The following is a 23,837-nucleotide window of genomic DNA, read 5'->3' as shown; positions in this document are numbered from 1 at the left end:
CATTTTGAACTCTTAAATGTAACTCATTAAGGGCTGGAAGGACCTGTTTGCTGGTTGAGCCAATGAATTGTTTCTTTTAGGTGAAGAGTTCACCCAGTGAAGATGTTCCCAAACAAAAGCAGGCATACAAGAAAAAAAGAATAATCTATGATTCAGGTAATGTTCACAGTTGTTTCAGAACGCACCTTTCTATCTTATGCATAACATTTGATTATGTAATTGCTACATCTGACAGGAAGGTGTGTAACAGTATTTTTTTACGCTTAACAAACAACCAAACAATTTAGAAGAATGAGGCTGTGCTCTGACCTTCCATGCAGTATTTTTTTCTAACTCAGCTGATTGTATGTGAACACGTTAACTGATATTAGAAGATTTATTACTTAAAGTCTGTCTTGTACATGGAAGAAATGTTCATTTATGCTATGGTCAAAATACAGATTCAGAAGAGGAGGTGCCGTCTGTGAAAAAAACCAAGAAGCCGTTAGAGAAGACAGCAGCTACTCCAAAACTTGGTAAAGTTCTAAAGCAGCATCCTGTTGTCTATGTCTCAGAGACAGGTAATGGAAATCCCCTGTTGTAGTGGGGTGGGTTGCATTATGGGGTTGTTTGACTGATGTTGACCGATACTTGTAATAAGATCTCATATGGAGAACAAAAGATTATGTTCTCCTTAAGCTAACGAAAAGCACTTCAGAATTTTAGTCTCTGCTATTGTAAAGAGCAGTGTAATTCTGAGTGGCGATTTGAATCCAGCATGGGACTTCACAAGCTGGAACGTACCTGTTTGTTTCATGGCTCTAGAGGAGGCAAGCATGTATGAGATGTCTTTTTTGTATAGTTAAGCTCTTCAGTAGCACGTTCTGTGAAATGGCTGTTGGTTACTGTAAGTAGGCTTGAAAATCTGGATTTTTTTAAATTTAGGTTTGTGTATGATTTTCCATGTCGTTAAACTTCTCTGAATATATCGGTGACTGCAAAGAAAACCCCTTTTTTCCCCTCACTTTTTTCTTTTTGTAAATCTTATTTATCTGTTAGCTTCTTAGGAAGAACAAGACTTGGAAAAAACAACAGTAAAAAAAAAAAAACAACCCTTGCATATGCTACATATATACCACGCTTGTCAGTCTTGGATTTTCAGCCTTCTAAGTTATGGAGCTTTGTTTGCTTTTTTTGGGAGTGAGTTGATATAACTGACCATGAATTATTATTAACAATTCTTGATCACTTGCAGGTCTTCACTGAGCATTTTTTCCAAAAGGCTACAGATAAACTGCTGTGCTGTGAGCAGAATTTGTGTTTAGATTTAGTCTTCTCTTTAGAAACTGTAGAATTGAACCAAAACTAAAATCTTAACGCAAGCTATAAATAATACCCTTCAGTGGAAAAGGACAGATTTTCTTTGCAAGATGACTGCGTATTAATTTGTTGTGCTTGTTTGTATAGTCATTGTTCCTTAGTTTTGCTTCTCACTGTTGCTTTCTGTGTGGTCATTTCAGGTGTTCTTTGTTTTGTCATGAAGCTGTTTTGTTTACAGTTGGTTACTTCTTCACCACATCATGCACTTTCCTCTATTAAATTTGAGATGTTATGGAGAAGTTGCTGGTATTAACTAGTATTGGTTGACAGGTAAACATCAGCTTAAGTAGACTCTTCTTATTAGTGAATTGAGCACACTCAGGTTTTGTGAACTCTGAAATTTATCTATGGAAGCAAATTGACAGCCATTCTGGTACTTAATACTTCAGTCCATCTTGGGGATAGACTTCATTTGGCATCTGAAAACATTTGGCTGAATGTGTGTGAATGCATGTGTTGTCATGTGAAGAGTTTTGTTTTTTTCTTCCTGAGAGTATTTGATGTACTTGCAAGGATGTTTGCAACCTCTGGTTATGCTTTTATTAGTAATTGTTCTCCCATTGCATTTTCAGTAAGAGATCTTTTAGTGGCACTTAAGGGTTAAGACTGAACATGCAGGCAGAAAGAATTCAGTTATTAAAATTGTGACACTTGTTAAGGTTCTGATTCCTGATTGAATAACGCAGATTGAAAGCATCTTAAATTTGATTCAGTTCCTCTTTGTAAGGTAAAGTCTCGTGTTCTGCTTCTGAGTGGTGTGCTGCTCAGAGCTGAGAGCTACTATCTTTAAGTCTTATCATGTTATGTTTGTTCTTTGCAGATTTGCTGTCATGGTTTTGCAATGTTGTAATTTTGCTATCAGTATTCCACATCATAACATCATGTTAAGCATAGATAATTTTGACGAATCTGCTGCTCACAGAAAGAAGACTACATGTCCCAGGGAGCACCACGGTCAGTCAAATGACCAGGACTATATAATCTCACTTCAGTGCTGGACGTGCTCTCTTGGATCCTGCCAGCCAGGGGGAGAGCCGTGTGGGAGCGTTCCAGCCGTTTCGCCTAGAGTTACAGTAGGCCTCTCGGTTTCGGGACTCACTCTCTCTTATTTTACTCGATTCGTTAGCTTTAATTCCAATTATATTGTATTATATTGTGTTATTCTGTATTCCGATATAGTATTTAGTAAAATAGTGTGCCTCCTTAGATCGCTGCCGCTGTATTTATTTCCTTTTCCCTGTTTTTTTCCTTCTGGGCCAGCGGCCTGTGGGCCGACTGCCCCCCTGTCTTGGGTGCAGGTAGATTTTAGGCTAACCCACGACATTTGCTTTTGACACGAGTATATTTTTCTGCTCTGGAGCTGCTGTAACTTCACACTGATTTGTTGTAATGCAAATAAACTTAGGTATTTTGATACCAAGTACTGGTTACTGTACTCAGATCACCTGTGCAAAAGCAACTGTAGTATTTCCTCAGCGTTACAACACTGTATGGGCAGATTTTGGTCACAGAGTTATTTCTTATGTTTGCAGGGTATCTGCCTATGTCTTACTGTGTGCTTCATCCAGTCTGAGTTTAGCTGAGGCTTTGACTATGAGGTCTTACATGTTTGTTTTGTGCTCTAGAGATCTTTACTAGCTGCAGTACGTCCCCAGTATAGATTCCTAGAAACTGATTAAAGCCTGTGCAGATTTGAATCCAAACCTTCTTGGGTAAAACATGTTTTACAAGTGTTAGATTTCCAGTTCTTCTGTTAACCCCCTGAGTTTTGATTGCTGTGGCATCCAATTAGAGGTGTGTCTCAGCTGGCTTTTTCCCCTGCTCAGCCTCTTTCCTCCTCCGGGCTGTCTTCATAATCTCCACTTCTAAGATGGATTGTGCTTATTTTACTTGTCCTAGATATCTGACCTGGCATTTGACTGTACTGTGTCGTGTGTTGAGATGAACTCAATTTGGTAACCTATCCCAAACACTTTTCCCATCTTGTTTGTCCCTATCTTTTACTCAAAGCTTAATTCGATAGTTTTCCTATTGAATTATAAAGGATATTTAATAGCACTGACCTCAGAATAGGTAAGAGATTTGACTCCTGGGGAAAGAAAAGCATTGATTAGGCTTATGATGCAATTCTAGGTGGTGTAATCAGGCTTTTCTTCATGGGGTACCATGGGAGCGCTGGTCAAGGTTACTAGTGAAATCCCTGAAAACCATGGATCAAGGTTGCTCTTATCTAGAGACTCTTGAGTACACAGAAGGTTGACTTAGTCTACGTCTGAGACAACGTCTTTATAATCTTGAGACTTAACTCTTGGATTTTGTTTATACTAAATCTGTGCAAACTGTTTCTTCAGCTTATTGGAGTTTGGGAGAGATTTGTGTCGAGTGTGTGACACAGCTATTTGCTTGGGATAAATATCTTTGAAAAGGATAGGAGCATAGAAAAGATACTAATGAATATACTAATGAGTCTTTGAGAAGAGTGCTGAGTTTGGAGCAGCGTCCTCAGCAATGATTGGAAAAGTCTTCAGGTATCACATAACCGTTAGGAACTTGGTAGTCAGTTATCTCAACCGACTGGATCTCATTTGAAACTTCATGTGATTACTTGAATTTCTTTTTGGATCTCCTGTATAACTTTGTGGGATACGGTTTTCTTAAATACTGTTGCAGGAATTACATTCTGGTTTGTGTAAGAGTGGAAGTTTTCGCTTTTGAAGTTCATTTACTTAGTCTAGAAGGATGAAAAGTAAAGGAGGAGTAGTTGCTCTCTGTGGTTCTGTAAGAAATACTTTGTTATCGAAACAAACATAATGCTTATTTAAATGAATGATAACTGGGGGTGGATTGAAGCTACTCTGGCAAGTTACAAGGAGTGTGGAGGGGGGGAAGCCTGCCTTGTGGTAGAACAGTCCAGGGGATTGGGAAAGCTCCAAATGTTTGTTGTCCCTGTTAAATAGTCGGTGTTATTTAAAGAAGTGTGGAACCTTGGGTTTTGTTTGTGGAAGATGACCTGCTGTTATGATGCGATGAACCTTACCTGGTTTCATCAGAAGCGGCTGTTTGGCAGGAATTGTGACTTCATTTGCTTTTAGTGAACAATCATCTTACGTATATGCTGTGCAATAGCACTTATGCATGTGTAGCAATTGCTTTGACAGTCTGAATATTGTAAAATACAAGTTCTTTTTTTAAAGGCGTTATTCTAGGTACTAGGCTGAATTACTCATAAAGCTGGAAAATGGAAGGTGGTAGAAAGTGAGTAAAATGGCAGGTTACTGGAGCGGCATTCCTCAAGGATTACAATATAGGGCAAAAAAAAGCACAGCTTGCCAATGTGTTGGCTGAATATCAACTCTTTTCATACAGGGGATATCAAAAGAGAAGACAGGGTATAAATTGGGTGAACGCTGGTACTAGTGACCCACAATCTCTCAAATCCGACCACTAGTTCAAAGTAGCAGCTGGTAGTCAATGAATAAGCATGTTTCACATTGAAACTTCTCATAGGGAAGTAAAAAATTGCCACTCTTACTTTCTGGCCAATATTAGCATTGTATGTGCTTACAGGAGTTGCTGTGCTTATGGAAAATGAGTGAAAGTTGTAGAACACGAAGCAGCTTTTCTTCATCAGATTTTATGAGAGGTCAGTCAAACCTCAAGGGAGTTTGACTTAAAATACACCTGAGGAAGGACAGTGTGGGTTCTGGGAGGAATTCTGTGGAGAAACAGGGACTGGTGTTGCAGAGCACAATGTAAAAAGTGCGTAGGAGCAAGCCGTGTGGAAATGAATTCAATTAGGTGCCTACGTGCTCAATGTACTCCTTAAAACTTGATTGTGTGTGTCATTTTTCTATGCATAAATCTGGGAATATCAATAGCACAACATAAGGGTCCTGTAGTAATTCAGAGATAGCAAGAAGAGCATCTTTGTAAGTGTAAATGAATCTGAGTTCGGGGCAGCACATTGCGTCCAAGACTGCTCATTTAAAGAGGCGTTACTTAGCAATGGTTGGAGTAAACTTTGCACTCAACTATATTTAATTTTTCAGAAGATAAAAATCAGAAATTCTGAAGTTCTTCCAGTTCCAGTTGTTTGCTTTAGACTCTCCCCATTTCATTTTTCTCAACACTTACACATTCCTGTAAGCACATTTTAACTATTCAGTGTATTTTATGAGTGATAAAATTGGCCAGGTGAAGTTCACTGGTTCATACCCTCCTTCATAGACTTTCTGTGTCTGTAATGCTTCTGAAGACTCTTGTGGGCTTGGGAAAAGCACAGCGTTTAATGAAAAGATCATCTCCTTTGGGTCTCCTGATACAGCCATTCAGTAGGGGCTTTTTCAGTTCCTTTGTAGTGTGTATGCATTCATTGTATCTTCTGTAGTAAGTAGGTATTGCTGTGTTGAGTACTAGTAAAGTTGTCTGGAGTTAGTTATGCTCCTAGGCATTAAAGTTGCTATTTTTCTGTGGATCTTTGAGGCTTGTTGCTTAGAAAAATACCTCAAACTAGTAGAATTACTTTTAGAATTCATAGTATCTCTTAAGCGGTGTGCAGTCTTTCTTTACCCAGTCAACTTGGACTAAAGCTGAATTCAACAAATCATCGTATTAAGAAAACAAAAGTATAATTTATTTAGCCTATAATAATGAAAGGGAATTTTCTTGACCTCAAAGACATAGATCCTTTAAAAAAAATCTGCCTGGCTCTTCAGGTGTAGTTATTGCTAAAGGAGCTGAGAGTTGCAGTTTGGAGCAGAGTAGTATTTCCCCATTCTTACACAGTGACCTTTTAACTCTCCTTAGTTGTGGTTTCACACAAAGTATGTTTTGTTTGTTTGTTTAATAATGTCTTATTAACCCTGTCAGGTTTTTGAAGCAGCTTTGCAGTGAAAACTGAGTTTTGCATTTAGAAAGTTGTATTACAGCTCCTTCTTATTTTACAAATCTCAGTGTTAAGTTTCTGAGCATGTATTTGAGTTGTACCCACTTGGATTTTCTTCAAGGTTCTTCCTCCGCCTTGTTTCTGTGACAGCACTGAATGTTCTTATCTTGCAGGTAACTTTAGTCAATAAACCAGAACAAGAAGCTTCATTTGGTGGTGGGGACTTGGGTCTGTTTTGGGAAAATAAAGCTGCTCTTACGGTAAAACTAACCAGGTTCAAGTGCATAAAGCTCTCTGTAATGAACTGGAAAGTGTTAATGGACTGATAACTTCTGATTGCATGCCAGGGTGATTCATGGAGCAGTTTCTATGGCACTGTGCTTATTTAATTTAAAGGGTGTTGCTCTCATTAGTGGTTTGCAGATGATGTTTGGCAGCGATCATTTATTTTAGATCTAAAAATATATCAGAAGGCTGATTATTTTAATGGCATCAAAATGTCTTTCTAGAGATATTTGTGAAAGCAGAAATGTGCGTATTTGACTAAGAATTTCATTCGGTATTTACTGAATGAGAGTGTTCCCAGTGGTTATACAGTTTGGCACTAAAGAGTGTAACTCCAGTTAGGTGTGCCTAAAAAAAGACTAAACTGCAAGTTCTTTAGGACAGGAGCCTTCTGAAGTCCTTGTGCAGATGTGGCACCATTAATACTAAAGAATATCCAGGGTGTTGTCATCTTACACAAGTAGTGGAGGTACAGTGACTGTTGGGAAGGACGCTGTCCTCTAGCTGTTTATATAGGAGGCCTTTATGAGATAGTCTGCACTTCTATGTTTAACCTACATTTTTCCTACTAAGTACTGGTTTCTCCTTGTATAGATGCACTGCTCATGTTGGAGCTAGTTTTAAACCAAGCACTAACAAGCAGTTGCAGGTGGGCTGCAGGAATTAGTTAATTAACTTTGTTGTGCTGCTGTACGTTCTAGTGTCACAGAATAGTTCTTAAACCCATCCAGGATGTAATGGTTATTGGTTGTTGCTAGGGCAGCTTGTTCTTGTAAATTACCTGCTCCTGCTTCATGTGCAGTGTTTGTATCAGAAATAATTAAGAGCAGTCTCCTGACTCTCGCGCACATCTGTTCCATTAATCACAAGTATCTTTCTCTTTGTTACATCTACTTAATTTCCAGAAAACTCAACTAAAATAAACTTGCACTTGCAAGCCTTCAAAGGTAATGCTCGAAAAAAAACCCGGACCACAGATGTGTTTGTTCTGGGTATGCATTCCTTGTATGGCACACACAAAATGTGTGGATATAAACAGGAAATAGTATTCTGATAGTGGTTGTGGCTGTACAGAATGTTCTATGAAGCAGAGGTTGTCTAGTTGGTGATAGAGTTAATTCCCATTTCTTAGCCTTATTTGGGGCAGGGACTTCTGCAATCCCATCTCAACTGTTCCCCTGTCAGACAGGGCTATGGAAATGCTTTTAATCTGCAGCTAACCAATTTCAATAGCTGAATTCCAAACTTCTATCTTTGTTTTCCCAGAAATTGTCGTCTAGTTCCTATGAGCAGGAATGTCTTCCTCCCTTTTCTGTAGCATAGAGCTGGTCATATGGTGAGGAACAGTGATCTGAGCAGTCTGGTAGCAGCGCTGGGGCTCCTTGGTGTTTGTAAGGGAACTCTTAGTTTACAGCTGATTGATCAGGCATGCTGCTGTGGCACTGGGCATGCACAAGCAGGTTGCTCCAAGGAAGAAGCGTTAAGGTGTTAGTGGAAAAGTTCAAGTTCTTACATACTTGAACTAAGTGAGGGATGCCTGGTGATCAGGTAAACTTCTGGTGCTTGGGGAAGTTCATGAACCCAGGATGAAACCAGCCTGAGGACCAGTCTGATAAAGCATCTGTTGAATGCCACTTAGTGCAATCTGAGTGGCTTTGTTTCCTAATGACCATTTTAGTGTTCTTATCCATCTTTCTCTGTTTACGTTTATATACGGCTGTCCCAAAGTGCTCTTTTTTGTTCTTGTTGAGCACTTGCAGCATGTAAATACTTCCAATTCTGTTGTTTCTAGGAGGGACATAATTAAAGCAAAGCTCCAGTCATCCGTGGTGCTTAGTACTGGCATCATAAATGACTCAAATCTACATCCTTTTTAATTAGAACTTAATTATATTTACTCTACTTCCCTCTAACTGAGGGAAAGCAATATCCTGTTGTAACCACTTAAATAGCAATATAAAAAAAACACGAATAAGGAGGAAAATTGAATCTTGCATGCAGATGATGTGATAGCAGGGGTAAATCAGGGGTAAATGAAGGTTCTTTTCCAGCTTAGTAGCGGCCTTTAGATTAAAAGAGAAAAGTTCATGGTTGCCCAACTGAATGTCTTTTTCTCAAACAAGTGAACGTAATTATTTTGACTTGAACTTGTTTTTGCTACTAAGTGCATTTTACTGCTGCAAATGTATTTTCTCATTTAAACTAGAGAAATATTAAAAGAAGCAAAATAATTCTGAAGCTGGGTTTGAGATGAGCAGTCTCATGTCCAGACCTCACGCTGCTGTAGGTCAGGAGCCTGAAGCATTTGGTGTCTGACACTCCTGGATAGATAATAGTTGAAGTGAGCTAAGTGGCAATAAAGGATCTACTGCTGCCTGAGCAAAATGTGTAATTGGGCTGAGAAGAATGAAGCTTTCAGAGGGACCTGGGCTTGAATTTTGTCATTCATATATTGCCTTGTGAATTGAATTGGCTGAAATTCCATTTACAGCTAGATATTTTTTTTATCTTCAGCCATTCTTGATTTAACCGCTGAACCAATTTCTGCCCTTGCAGTACTTTGCTCTATTTTTCTTTCTCTGAACTTTCACAGGAATGGTCAGGATCCCTGTTGATTTATGGCATGTGCTGCTTAGTAAGTGACCAGGAGCAGGAAGTTACAGCTGGTGCCTAAAATGCTCAGGTTGTCTCCGTCTATTGAGAAAAGGTGAACCAGAAGAAAAGGTCCATAACTTGTTATAAAACAAGAGATCAAGCATACAACGTACTTTAAACTTAGAGAAGTGATTAAGAAAACAATTTATTTACTTATTTACTTTTTGCATGGAAGGAAGTATGGGAGTTTAACGTAGTGGCTGCAAAATGAACATATGGTAGCAACAGTAATGTGAATTGGAATTTAACTGTAAAGCAGCTTAGAACATTCTTGTTCATGATATGCTGTGCGAGCAGTCAAAACATCCACGTCTTGAGAAGTAAAACCAGACTTCAGTTAGAGGCATGCAAATAAGACTACCTCTGTTTCTTTCCAGTCTGTGTGCCTCGCTCCTTTCATACTGTCTGTTCAGTTTAGGGCTTTACTTGCAGTTTTCAAGAGCGTGAAAGGCATAAGAAGCAATCTTAGGAGGTTTCACAAGAAAGTGCTTTTATCACTAATCCACAAGTTTTTCCAGCGATGTTTGTCTTCTGCGGTGTTGCGTTAATCTGGTTGTTTGGCAGTGGTATCTGTAGCTTTTTGTATGCTTCAGTGATAGGGTTTCATTTGTATAACTGTCAGCAAGGCTTCACAACGTGACACACAACTCTTTGAACTCCTTGGTGCTCTTTTTTGTTGATTTGACTGTGTGAGGAGTTTGGGTCCAGAAAGAATGGAAGACGATAAAGCTTTCCTTCCAGTTTTCATTGCTAGTTAAACAACGTACTGACTATCATGAGAGAATCCTAAGAGCTAAAATTGAGTTTTGTTTTTGTTCAGTGATCTGTGGGCTAATACTTACTGCTGCTGTGTATGCTGCTTCCTCCACCTCCTGTGCGTGGTGGTGTCATTACTTTTATTAGTTGAAAAATCCGGTTTTGTATGTTGAACTCAGGTGTGATTCCTGCTTTCTCTGAAGCGGCTGCGTTTCTTTGAGATACTTCTGGGTGTGCTGGAAGGACAGTGAGTTTAACTGCAGAAATACAGAGGATAGAGAATAGCTCCTAGAATCGATGGCCAGGCAGACATAGTTTAATAGCATGTTTTGCTAACAGGCTTGCAAAGTGTGAGCAGGACTTGACAAGTAACTAAGTAATTATTCATGCCCTGTAATTATATGTGAGAATCTACTGTGGGTGCTTGTAAGTACAATGTTCTATTTTTTTTCCAATAGTATATAAGAGTACAATAGATGTGGTTTGTAGTGTTCATGAATAGATCACCTACGAAACACAAAGCTACATTTATTTTACATGTGTTGTTTGAAGAGTTGTGCTGTGAAGTTGGATGAGAGTTCAGATTTCAGTGACCTGTATTTCTGTTTATGTGCTACCTTATGTAAGAGGGAAAGGTGCTCTGCAAACCCTTCTGATGAGAAGGAATGTGTTTATGCAGACTTGAATGGCTTTATTTCAGCAATCAATTTATTCAGACTTAGCTATGCTATCTGGATGTTAAATATTACATTATGGAATGTGACTATCTTATTTTCAACTTCTAACACAGACCCTATGAAAATATTAGGTGTGCTTAATGCAACCTGACCAAAGTAGTTCTCTGGACAATATAAGAGCCACATGTCAGAAGTAATATAATATTCTTCATATTTAGATGAAGAGGATGACTTTGTCAATAAGAGAATTTCCCTGAAACCGAAGGAGAATGGGACATCAGCAGGAGCAGGAACAGCTACAGTGAAAAAAGGAGATGTAAAGCCACAGGCTAAAACCAAACCATTGTCTCCAGTGAAACTGACTCCCACCTCAGCTCTTGATTACTTTGGGACAAGAAGTGTCCAGCGATCAGAAAAGAAACTGGTAGCAAGTAAAAGGAAAGAAGTGAGTACTGACGGTGTGTTCTTGAGGTTGCTAGAATGCAAAACAAAAGGGCTAACTTAATGACCTTCAGAAGATTCTTCTTTTTGTATTACTTAAGGTTGCTTTTTCATAACCACTCAAGTGTAAGGGCAGTTTTGGCGAGATGTACAAGCATATCAAGTCTGCAAATACAATCATTGGAGTAGTACTCCTGTATCTGAGGAGACAGCATAAAGTTGGAAGTAGTGCTTTCTGTGTTGCTTTTCTCCATGTAACTATTCTTAAAACATTAAAGCAGTTTTCTGAGAGGAGTGAACGGGAGGTGTGGCTTACAGTTTAGAGAAGGGTGAAGGTGGTGTGCAGGGAGGTTGTGCTGGGGGAAGAAGAATGATGTTTCATTCCAGAGCTTTATAGTGTGTGTGTTCATGGAATAACAAAGCATCAAACAAAGTGTGGAGGAAGTTCACAATTTACAGTGTAGTTGTTGCCTCTGTTAAGCTGACCGGCTGTGGTAGTTTTAGAGATGTTCAGTGCTATTTGAAGAAATGATATGCATGTTTTGAATGGTAAAATCCCTTGAAAACAGTCCTGGTTAAAAGTGTGTAGTTTAGGAAGCCAGGGATAATACGCTGCATGTCTACTTACCAGTCCTTTTCTAGAAGTACACAAAATGAATTTTTATAAAATGTTGAGGAAACTGAACTGCTGTTTTTTTTTTTTTTTCTTATATATTTTCTTTCTTTTTTTCTTATATATAGCCTTCACAAAGCAGAGACAGCACAGTAGATGATGAGGCCATTGCTAGGCAACTGCAGCTTGAAGAAGATTCAGAGGTAAAAGCCATATAAATCTGTTGCTGTCTGCCACGGGCAGTTTGTTTCACTTAAAATTTTAAGAGATGAAGGTAGATGCTCTGTGTATACTATAAATTACACGTGCACACACATCTCTGTTTTGCTTGAACTCTTGCAGATATGTGCACATGTAGTCAGACAGTGATTTTTATGGGCATTACTTCAATTACGTAAATAGAACCCGTCTCACCTATTTTTTGTCTCTGCAGACTGTTTCTACCCATGCAAATAATCTTGTTATTCACATATAACTCATTTTCTGCTTCCTCACAATTGTATGTGTTTTATTCCTTGAGGCAAAGGTATACTTGTCTCACATGTTGGCTTTACTCTGGGAAGATTGATTCACTTCCTATTGGTAATATTGAGCATCCTTAGAAATATTGATCTTAGGTGCAAAATGTGGTCTTATCCTTGGCATCCCCAGACGTGCGGTGAATCTGGCTTTATTGTGTTCATAGAATCATAGAATCACAAGGTTGGAAAGGACCCACAAGATCGTCTAGTTCAACCGTCCTCCCTTTACCATATCTACAGAAAACCACTAAACCATATCTCCTAGCTCCCTATCCAGAACGCCTCTTGAACACTGCCAGGGATGGCGACTCCACCACCTCCCTGGGCAGCCATTCCAGTGCCTGACCACTCTCTGAAAGAAAAAGTTCCTTCTTATGTCTAGTCTGAACCTCATCTGATACAACTTGTGGCCATTTCCCCGGGTCCTGTTTGTTGCCTGGGAGAAGAGGCCAAGTCCCTCCACATCACAACCTCCCTTCAGGAAGTTGTAGAGTGCAGTGAGGTCTCCCCTGAGCCTCCTCCAGGCTGAACAATCCCAGCTCCCTGAGCCGCTCCTCATAAAACTTGTGCTCCAGACCCCTCACCAGTTTTGTTGCCCTTCTCTGGACATGTTCCAGGCCTTTATGTCTTTCTTGTAGTGAGGAGCCCAAAACTGAACACAATACTCGAGATGCGGCCTCACCAGAGCTGAGTACAGAGGGATGATCACCTCTCTGCTCCTGCTGGCCACACTATTTCTTATACAGGCCAGGATGCCGTTGGCCTTCTTGGCCACCTGTCGGCTCATGTTCAGCTGAGCATCAACCAACACCCCCTGGTCTCTTTCCTCTTCACAGTCATCAAGCCACTCAGCTCCAAGCCTATAGCGCTGCATGGGGTTATTGTGGGCAAAGTGCAGGACCCAGCACTTGACTGTTGAGCCTCAGCTCAGCCATCCAGCCTATTCAGATTCCTCTGGAGGGCCTCCCTACCCTCAGGCAGATCAACACACCACCTCCCAACTTGGTGTCATCTGCAAACTTAGTTAGCTTGCACTCAATCCCCTCATCAAGATCATCAATGAAGTTGTTAAACAAGATGGGCCCTAGAACTGACCTCTGCGGTACACCACTTGTAATGGGTCGCCAGCCAGACTTAACTCCATTAACCACTACCCTCTGTGCATGACCCTCTAGCCAGTTCCTTACCCAGAGAAGGGTACACCTGTCTAGGCCACGGGCAGCCAGTTTCCTTAGGAGAACTGGGAAGTTAAATGATATATTGGGAAAACTGAGGTGATTCCAACAAAATCAACAATTCTATCTATAACCCTGTAATCATCTAAAATATCATCAAAGGAAAGTACATTGTCAGGTGTGTATCTGCCTCAGTCTGGTTTGTGTTTGGTAATCTCTGCCTTTCCCCTATCTCATTGTAAACAAGGAAGACATTCCTTTAATCATTATGGGCACATAAAAACAGTGCCTGTGGCATATTGTTGTTATGAAGTCATCTGCTTGAATCTTACAGCGTGGCATGTTAGACATTAGGATAGTAATGAAATGATTGCTTGTTGTTGCTTTGTTGAAAGAGCATTTATTTACAGTAATGCACACTGTATTAAGGGAGAGAGGTTTTCCCCAAAGAACTGTGTTTGATAGAAGAGGTAGCTTGAAGATCAATTGAAACTGTATGTGTTGCATTCACCTTGCTATGTGAAACAAAGATCCGAAGGGGCAGAAAATGTCTTTGAAAGCAGATTGTATGAGGCTATTAATGTGTCTGGTGCAACAAACTCAAACTCCGGTTTTGCTCTAGTTATGTCGTATCTGGAGAAACAAGTCATTCTGCAGTGCCACCTTCAGAGATTTGTTTGTACCTGGTAGTCTGGTAGGATACTCACCCAGACTATCTGCCGTCTTACTTTAGATATTCTATCTTGAATAGTAGAGAGTCTTGAAAGATAGAAGAACTGAAACTTGTCAAATGTGAATCTAAAACTGTTTTTCTCTCCTCCCAGCTGGAGAGACAGCTGCATGAAGATGAAGAATTTGCTAGAACTTTGGCAATGTTGGATGAAACGCCACAGAAGAAAAAGGTTGAATTCTTCTTAAGCTTTAGAGTTTAGAAATTATATTACTAGGAGTTATCTTATTGAGACACCTCATCTGTGTCTGAATTATGAGTACCTTAGATCAGCTTCAGCCCCTCTGTTTTCTGATCTAGCAAAATGAGTCAAGGGCACAAGATGGTGAGAAGTGATGGGACAGAAAGGAAGGGAGTACGCTCCATCTTTAGAGAGAAGGAGCAAGCAGGGATCTTCAGTTTTATCTCTAACTCAGTGGCTGGAGTTCTTCTCATTACAATAGCTTGTGGCGTGAGGTGCAAGAGCACTTATGGCACAGTAAAATAGTTCCTGTGTTATACATCCAGGCTTTTGGAATTTAGAATAGAGTTGAAACATATTATACTTAACAGTTGGAAAATGAAGGGTTTGGGCTTAATGGTGTTTTGGGACATTCATTTCTGACTGTTGCATCATTTATCTGCTTAGGCTCGGAGAGATTCAGGGGAGCAAACAGTGTTGAGCATCAAGAGCAGTCCTAATGTGACAGAAAGATGCAAACAATCCCAAAGAGGTGGGTTTCTAATAGTATGGATTGGTGAAATATTTTCAAACTTCAGTACACCCTTACCTATGTACTCTCACTTCTCTGCCTCTTTCAAGCGAAAGCAACAAACTCAGCAGGTGAAGTAAAAGAACAAACCAAGTCTGAAAATTCAAAAGAGCCTGATTTACATTCACCGTCATCTGCTGGTAAGACGGCAAGGGCACTGACAGAGAAAACCTCGCCTTTGAAACCTACCTCAAAGCTCGCGGCTCTCAAACAGAAGGAGGAGATGACGAAAAAGGAAAGCGGCACTCAGAATTTACCATCAAAAGAAAAAAATGCTGTGGGGAAGGAAGAGAAAAGAACACCCAAGAAGGAGAAAATTTCTCCCAAGAAGGCGGAGGTAGGAGCTGTTCATGTGAACGTAGTTGGCTTGGTGGAGCTTACAGGAAAACAGTTTTCAGTGCTTACTGTATGTGTGCCACTGTTGTATCCAGGTGTGGGGGCTTTTTTTCTGTATCCTTTGGGTGATTTTGAAGAATTTAGAATCTTATCAGAATTCGAGTTCCCAGCAACTCTAGAAATGTATGAAGTAAATTAGCTGGAAGATTACAGATGAAGTGCATCGAGGAATTGAGCACTCTGTAATGCTCACTAAGCTGTGCGTGAGCACTGAAAAATCAGTTAAGTGCTTTTTTTTCCTCATTTAACTTCCCGTGTAATGCAGAGCTTTTGACAGCAAATGAAAGTTTGTGAGCATAGGTGATCTTGTGAATGCTATACTTCTAAAGACACACCACTTCTTTTCTTCTCCCCTCATGATGAGGTTTCCTGTTTCTGAAGGATGCTGGTAAAATGTTACACAGGAATAAAATTCAGTGTTCTCTTAACTGTCTGATTCAGTAACAAGTTATTGGACACATTCCAGCAGTTGTTGGCAACTTCAAAATCTACTTTTTAATCAAAATAAAAATACCTTTAGTTTTTGTCTTTTAACATTGAAATAGCAGTTGTGGTTCAGAGAGGAAAGCCTGGAGCATTTTGACAGGGCAAGAGGTAATGGCTGCCAGTTGTACTGGAGGAGATTCAGGTTGGATAGTAGGAAACATTTCTTCTCCAGAAGAGTGGTGATGCAGTGGCACAGAATGCTGACAATGAAAAGCTTCTGTGATTTAAAATCTACTTCTAGTATTTCTGCTTCTTACTATAGCATAGATCTTGTCAGTAAAAAAGTGACCATCATTCTGGAATCAAATTGGATGTGAATTCAAAGCAATAACTTATTACTAAAATGAGAGCATATGCGCTGAATACACATAAAGGTACAGAAAACTGAGAATACCAAATTCTTTAAATAAAACAAAGTATAACTGAAAAAACCCACCATAAGTAACCTTCTCACTCTCCCCACCCCAGAGAAAAATAACTCACAACCTCCTCTCCAAAACAGCAACAAAAAATCCCATGGGATTTGGTGTTACTTTTTAATAGATGTTTAATCTTTGCTGCATAACAGTTATTTACGCTGAGATCCTTGAGTTTTCCATTGCATTTTATTTGTTAATAAACATCTCCTTATGTGTACCATGTATTTATTTTTCTTTTGCCCAAGTCTATAAGTCCTGAAGACTCTGAAAAGAGACGCAACAACTATCAAGCCTACCGAAGCTTCCTCAATCGCGAGGGTCCGAAAGCTCTGGGTTCCAAAGAGATACCTCAAGTAAGCTTGGCTACAGTAGAGTTTCTGTATGTAGAGGTGGTGTGCATCATAGGCTTCTGATTATTAGTGATCTAACGAGCATCTACTGCACTATTTGAGTTACTTTTAATGGGGGGGAAGCTAAATTGTAATGTCAAGCAGTGATTAAATGCAAGAAAATATACCGAGAAATGAAATTCCTTATCAGGCTTATGAAGCCACGCTGATGTAAATCAGTTACTGGTCTTAATGTTTGAAGGTTGCCCTCACCCCTTTGACTGACATTGCTGAGCTTGAAGCACACAGCGTTAGGGGTATGATAGGGTCAGGTAAATAACGTGTGAAGCTTTGCTGAGAGCTGTTCCTTCTAATGGTTTCTGAACTTCTCCACGTGTTACCTACAGCCACGTGGATTAGGTCAGTTTTTACAATTTCATAGAGCACTTGACATGGCTGACGTGATTTTTAGGAAACCTCACGGCTGAAGGAGTATTTGTAGAACTGCATCCCTGAGCGGTATTTTCCTTGTTGTGGTTGTCAGGGAGCTGAAAACTGCTTGGAAGGCCTGACATTCGTAATTACAGGAGTTCTGGAGTCCATTGAAAGAGATGAGGCCAAGTCTCTGATTGAACGTTACGGGGGAAAAGTAACTGGCAATGTCAGCAAGAAGACAAACTATCTGGTTATGGGACGAGACTGCGGACAGTCTAAATGTGAAAAGGTGAGTGTTGTGCCTGAGGGAAGCGGAAGGGAAAATAAATCATTTACTTGTGTTGGCTTGTTTCATATCTTGTCTGAAAAGAGCGAGTATTACAAGTGCGTGCTGAAAAGGAGAAGTTACGCAGCATTGCTAGAATTTCAGTCTGTTTTTATTTATACACACACATATTGAGAACAACAGATCCATAGTGGCGAGGCTGGTCTGTTTTCAGTAGTGCGTGGGGACAGGACTAGGGGAAATGGGCTGAAACTTCAGCATAGGAAGTTCCGCACGAATGTTCGCAAGAACTTCTTTACAGTGAGGGTGACGGAGCACTGGAACAGGCTGCCCAGGGAGGTGGTGGAGTCTCCTTCTCTGGAGATATTCAAGACCTGCCTGGACGCCTACCTGTGCGACGTGGTGTAGGGAGCCTGCTTTGGCAGGGGGGTTGGACTCGATGATCTCTAGAGGTCCCTTCCAACCCCTACAATTCTGTGATTCTGTGAACAGCCTTCTGTTGCCTTTATTTTGTGTTCCTAAACGTAGCCTTTACTGAAAGGATTTTGAAGTGAATTATGTAACTCTCCTTTACCTCACTCTTATTTTTGCCCTCAGGCATCGACTTTAGGGACAAAAATTATTGATGAGGATGGCCTATTTGATCTTGTTCGAACTATGCCAGGCAAGAAGTCCAAGTATGAGCTGGCAGCTGAAACAGAGGTTGGTTTGTTTGGTTATTCATTTTTTTTAATTGCAGGGTGCTTCGATTTTTTTGTTCTCTTAACAGCATCTGCCCTAACTGTGATGGTCAGCTTAGGTTAAAAGCGTTGAAACTGAAAAATCTTATCTGTGTTTTAAAAATTCTGCTTTGGACTGATAAGGTTTATTCCAACCTTTCATACTCTGACACTGTTTTACATGTTTAGGTGTCTTAGGTAGCTGTCCAAGGTATTGCTGTATCTGCTTCTATGGTTTCAGTTCTTAGCGTTCTTTGTGTACGGTACCCAGAGACTGTGCTGGGCACGTGTTAGAGCTGTAAGTAACCATGTGTTTAGATAACAGGCTTAAATCCCCTGCGACAGGGGAGGTTCAGGCTGGACATTAGGAAGTATTTCTTCTCAGAAAGGGTAGTCAGGCATTGGAATGCACTGCCCAGGGAGGTGGTGGAGTCACCGACCATGGGAGTGTTCAAGAAACGTTTGGATGTTGCGTTGAGGAATATGGTTTAGCTGGGAAGTATTGGTAATGGTTGGACTAGATGATCTTCTAGGTCTTTTCCAACCTGAAAAATTCTGTGATTCTGTGATTCTGTAATCTTTATCTGGAGCTCACTGTCCTGTTCTCTACAGCCTGACAGTCATCAGTTTCAGATTATTTCTTTCCATAATACATCCCTCTCAGTGAGTAAGGACAGTGCTGGAGCTTGGACTACTGCCGGACTGACCAGAACGCTTCCTGCCTGTGTAGTGGGTTCTGCTACAGAACCAGGTGGCATTGTGCTTAACAGTGGTTTATTTTTCAGAGGATGTTCTTTGATTTACTCTGGTTCGTTTATCAGGACACAAACTCTGTGACTTTCTTATACATGCCTCTGCTTATGTTCAAGCACAGCAGTTTAATTTGTTTGTTTTATTTTCCTAAGGCAAAGAAAACGGAGTCAAGACATAAAAAGACGCCACAGAAAATTGAGTCTGGCAAAAGGAATTTTAGTCCTCTTAAAAGGGAAGCTGATAGGAAGAAAAGTAGTTGTACACCTGAAAAGGAAGGTACCTTCAAACCTGTCAAGAAAGAAGCTGCTGCCATTCGAAAGCTTAAGGATTTTGAACATCAAACTGTGGAGAAGAAAGAAGCCCCCAAACCTAAGGGGAACTTGGTTTCTGAGAGCAGCGAAAATAGAACAGAGGCGTTACTATGGGTAGATAAATACAAGCCTGCGTCTCTTAAGGCAATAATTGGACAGCAGGGTGAGCAAAGCTGTGCCAATAAACTCCTCCGATGGCTCCGAAGCTGGCACAAGAATACGTTGGAAGATGGACAAGGTGATGAGCATGGTTAACTTCTCACTGTTCTACTGTGCCGGTTGCACCGCTTGGTACCATGTGCTGGCAGGGGTCCTCTGTGATAGGAGAGCAGCTCTGCACATCAGGAATGACTCTAAATTCAGATGCGGGTTTTTAGAGACAGTTGAGCCTGAGTGTTTTGTTGAAGCAGTTGCTCACTTACCCCCTCCTCCTGTCTGAAGATACTGTGTGCTGTTTTCTTAAATGTGGCTGTTTTCCAAAACAGATGAAAATAACCTAGCAGTAATATCTATATAAAGGGCCTCACATCCAGCCTGTTCAGTTCTTTTTCACCAAGAGTGTCATGGGTTAACCATGTGGGCTAGCAACATGTCTAGAGGGCTGGCTTTATGTGTAAGGAATGGTTGATGTTCTCTGACAAGTAGTTGCTGTCATGAGTAGTGTGTAACACTACAGATGTGCTTTGGTGTGAGAATTATTGAAGCTGTCACAGGTAGTTGGTTTCTTCTGTGCTGTTATTTCTTATGATACCGTTGTCAGCAAATTGCTGAAATAGTTGTATTGCGTTAATATTTTGGTTTACAGTCTTACCTTGTACAGCTTAAACTGCTTTTGCCCATATGCTTAGGATGCACATATGCACGTATATCTTATTTTTGATACTCATATCAAGCCTTGAATGTGAAACACCTCTACTAGTTGATATCTTTAAAGGTTTACATAAATTTGCAGTTCATATATGTATGTAAAACCTAGAATCTTCTCTTACAGCAAAGACCAACAAATCTGGAGGCAAAGATGATGGTGCTGGTTTTAAAGCAGCATTACTTTCTGGTCCACCGGGAGTTGGTAAAACTACCACAGCTTCTTTAGTTTGTAAGGTGAGTCCTCGTTAATTATTGGTTTTCAAACATAAAAATTGGCTCCCAACACTTTATTTTATACTGATCCTGTACACGGGTGTGTGCAGGTGGTTGTTCCCTAAATCACCAGGTTCTGCTCCCAGCCTGGCTCTACCTGGTCAGGGCAGACTTAAGAGTTGGCCCAAAGGAGGGTTTACTGATAAAGGATCGGCTGCTTTATGTTCCTTCAGGGACTGCAGGCAGACAAGCCCTGCTGTGAAGTGGTGCAGCTGCAGAGGCAGTCGTGTATTTTCTAGCTGCTAAATAGTTGGAAGCTTTTCTTTCCATCAGCTTTCTATGGGATGTTGGCATGTTTCTTTTCCTGACAGTGCATGAGATTTTGATACACATCTGGGAATGCTGTGGGGTTTATCCAGCCTTGGCTGATAGTTCTGTTTCTGTCCCGTGGGACAGTTCAGGTTTATCTTTCACAGCAAAATTTGTGCCTTTTTGGTTTTTTGAGGGGCCGGGGGGGGTGAGAGGTGCAACGATTCTCTTTTTGGCACATCTGTGCTGTATTTGATTGTAAGTATTTCTGGAGTGTGAGAATATAGTAGGATAAAGGGAGAAGCAAATCAAAGCCACAGATTAGATCTGGAAATAGCGTTGTAAAAGCTTTCTTCTTGAATTCTGAAAGTGTTGCTTCTAATTGAGTACGCTGATGTTCTTCACCAGTCCATGTGGACTTACGTTGCGGTGTGGTTTGTATGTTTGGACTAGGAACTGGGGTACAGCTACGTGGAGCTGAATGCCAGCGACACTCGAAGTAAGAACAGTCTAAAGGAAGTAGTTGCTGAATCACTGAACAACACCAGCATCAAAGACTTCTGTTCTGGTATGTCTGTTGTTCGAAGGAGGGCTTGGCTGTAGAGCAGTTACAGGAGGGGCAGAGCTTCTTTACTGTGCAGTCGTGTTAGGAATTGAATATGCTCACCACGTGGAAGGGATCAGGCTCAAATAAGAATGGCTTAATTGAGTAAGCTGTGCTAATTCATCCTCAGCATCGGATTAAATCCTGTTATTCAGAGGATAAACTGTTAATCAGCACAAACAACTGAAGGACTCTGCAGTTGTTCTTCTGTTGCCCAGCGCTTAAGTCTTGGATGCTGACACAAGTTACAGACAGCCCTATTCTGTCAGCATAAAGTCCATATCAGCACATTGGCAGAGCAAGGACAGAAGGTTCATCACTGCTTCAGTTGTTTAGGTTGGGCTTTCATGATGTGTAAAACATTGGGAAAAACTCTGAGCAAGACCCTACTTTATTCCCTTAGGAATAAAATATTGTGTTGCAATCTCATTTTCTTGTCCATATTCATTTTCAGGCGCATCCTCATCAGTTAGTGGGAAACATGTATTGATCATGGATGAAGTGGATGGTATGGCAGGCAATGAAGACAGAGGAGGGATTCAGGTGAAACTACTACAGTCATTAGCTAATGCCATTGCAGAGTGCAAGCCATATTTCATGCCAGTCTGTTGTCCTCAGCTGTGGGTCGCAGTCTCTGCAGAGTATGGATCACGGACCTGTTGTAGAATTGTATTTTTGTGTAAGAATGATGCAGTGATAGAGGTGGAAAAAAGACATTTAGTTTAAAAAAGAACAAAACAATCTCTGCAAAACAAATAAACACACGCACCTTAGCTCAGGTGTGTGCACCACAGACATTTATTCTTGGGCAGGTGAGTTTATCACAGGTTCTCTGCAGCTGATGTCTACCTGCAGTGGGAGGTTTGTAATCCAGCCTGGGACAGTTACTTTCTTCAGTAGCCAACGGTCACTGCAGTACTTTGATGAAGAGCATAGAGATCTTTAGCTCAGATGCATGTATTTACCTTGCATGACCTGAAATTGACCTGAATTTCACCTCTCTTAGAACAGCCGAAGTTTGCTATGGCAACTTAAGCTGAATGTACAGAGCTGGGCTGTGTGAGCAGGGAACGGTCCATCTTTTTACTTCTGCTTCCTCATTGCTTTTGTGGCAGGGAGTGCTTGAAGATGGGCGCTCCCTCTGGGCACAGTGTGGGTCAGACTGGTCTTTGGCTGGGTGCCTGCGCTATTGGAGCTCAAGAGAATAACAAGCAGAAAAAGTAGGAAATAGGGCCAACCTTTGCTCTGTGGAAATACACCTACAGCAAGGAGCTGGTTTATGGGCTTCAATCTGAAAAGGATCTGATTTAAGGCAGGGACTGATGCTGCTTGATATGACATCTTAAGCATTCTCATCTTCGGAGGTATTTGATGCAGTTGTTATGATGTGTTTATACCGCAGGAGCTGATTGGTCTGATTAGACACACAAAGATACCCATCATCTGTATGTGTAACGATCGAAACCATCCGAAAATGCGTTCCTTGGTCCACTACTGTTTTGATCTTCGTTTTCAGAGACCTCGTCTAGAACAGATTAAGGTAAAGATGGCTGCGTGGTTTGCACTGAATTAGCAGCAGCAATCTATCTCCGTGTGCTGCAGTTCATACAGAACTGGAAAACACCGCTTGAAGTGCAGCAGGTCACCTCACTGGGTTACTCTGCTGTCCCAAATGGGGCTCTCTGGCTTTCTGGGAGGAAAGACTCGAGTATCTCAACTGACTTGACTTGTATGTTCATAAAGAAAAGAGTTTAAATGACACTTAATTCTAAAGAAAACCCAAAACAAACCCAGCGCACTGACAGTGTGTGCTGTGAGGGAAAGAATTAATAAGAAATCCGTCATTTTCTCAGAACTGTTTGTGTTACAGGGCGCCATGATGTCTATTGCGTTTAAAGAGGGTTTGAAGATTCCACCACCTGCTATGAATGAGATAATCCTGGCAGCAAATCAAGACATCAGACAGGTCGGTGCCATTCCAGCACTAGAATGAATTTAGATACAGGGATTAGGCTTTCTTTTTTTTTTTCCTGAAGTCTTTAAGTGTTTTTGTGCTACCAAATTGTCACTTTCGTTTTCTAGGTTTTGCATAATCTCAATATGTGGTGTGCAAAAGAGAAATCATTGACTTACGATGAGGCCAAAACAGACGCCAGCAGAGCCAAAAAGGATATCAAACTGGTATGTGTAAGATATCGGGCTGACTGCTATTGTGATATTCCAGTGCAATCACTGGGCTTTGTAAGCATCTTCTGAAGTCAGGCACTAATAGCCTAAATGTGTGAGGTGCTGTCAAGTGTTTCGAGTACGCGTCAGTCTCGCCACAAGCAGTGGGACAGCAGTTAATCCTGCACTGACTTTCATGTTTCGACGTGCCGTCTAAGTAAGATGCTCACTTCATCTCAGACTTCTTGTTTTGATTGCTGTCTTTAGGAGGAGATTCTTTTAATCTTGGAACTCAGTTCTCAAAACTGGCAAAGCACTATTGAAAAGGCACATATAAAAGTGCAGTACTGGACACTGAGCTGGTGCTGATGAGTCCAGATATTGCTGTGTACAGTCACTGTAGTGATTCTCTTGACTCTGTGCTGATGAGTGTTAGTTTGTTTGCCTTGTAACCCGCTTCTTGAAATACCTTTATCATTTAGGGCCCTTTTGATGTTGTCCGGAAGGTTTTCGCTGCTGGAGAGGAGGCTTCTCGAATGTCTCTTATAGACAAATCTGATCTCTTCTTCCATGACTATTCCTTAGCACCTCTCTTTGTCCAGGAGAACTATGTGCATGTGAAACCTGCTGCTGCTGGGTGAGTTATTCCGTACCCCAAATTCATGTAGAACTTTGTGAGGAGGAAGGTTAAGATT

At 40.8% G+C, this 23,837-nt stretch overlaps 1 protein-coding gene across 2 annotated transcripts in view; it reads left to right on the top strand.

The window, feature by feature from the left end:
* Positions 1 to 23,837, top strand: part of RFC1 (replication factor C subunit 1) — a 33,260-nt gene that overhangs the window by 5,792 nt on the left and 3,631 nt on the right. The window contains exons 3-20 of one of the 2 annotated variants that reach the window (XM_072334257.1): positions 81 to 156; positions 441 to 515; positions 10,836 to 11,062; positions 11,800 to 11,874; positions 14,192 to 14,269; positions 14,726 to 14,810; positions 14,900 to 15,186; positions 16,396 to 16,503; positions 17,024 to 17,203; positions 17,798 to 17,902; positions 18,825 to 19,221; positions 19,975 to 20,084; positions 20,826 to 20,940; positions 21,431 to 21,519; positions 22,379 to 22,516; positions 22,847 to 22,942; positions 23,059 to 23,157; positions 23,625 to 23,779. In XM_072334257.1, coding sequence (XP_072190358.1) covers positions 81 to 156; positions 441 to 515; positions 10,836 to 11,062; positions 11,800 to 11,874; positions 14,192 to 14,269; positions 14,726 to 14,810; positions 14,900 to 15,186; positions 16,396 to 16,503; positions 17,024 to 17,203; positions 17,798 to 17,902; positions 18,825 to 19,221; positions 19,975 to 20,084; positions 20,826 to 20,940; positions 21,431 to 21,519; positions 22,379 to 22,516; positions 22,847 to 22,942; positions 23,059 to 23,157; positions 23,625 to 23,779 — 2,495 coding nt within the window. Of the gene's footprint in view, positions 1 to 80; positions 157 to 440; positions 561 to 10,835; positions 11,063 to 11,799; positions 11,875 to 14,191; positions 14,270 to 14,725; positions 14,811 to 14,899; positions 15,187 to 16,395; positions 16,504 to 17,023; positions 17,204 to 17,797; positions 17,903 to 18,824; positions 19,222 to 19,974; positions 20,085 to 20,825; positions 20,941 to 21,430; positions 21,520 to 22,378; positions 22,517 to 22,846; positions 22,943 to 23,058; positions 23,158 to 23,624; positions 23,780 to 23,837 lie in introns of both variants that reach the window. The other variant, XM_072334256.1, reaches the window with a different exon arrangement.

The sequence above is a fragment of the Excalfactoria chinensis genome, chromosome 4 (assembly GCF_039878825.1).
Source record: "Excalfactoria chinensis isolate bCotChi1 chromosome 4, bCotChi1.hap2, whole genome shotgun sequence".
NCBI classification, from domain to species: domain Eukaryota; kingdom Metazoa; phylum Chordata; class Aves; order Galliformes; family Phasianidae; genus Excalfactoria; species Excalfactoria chinensis.
This window is presented reverse-complemented; position numbering and strand designations above follow the sequence as displayed.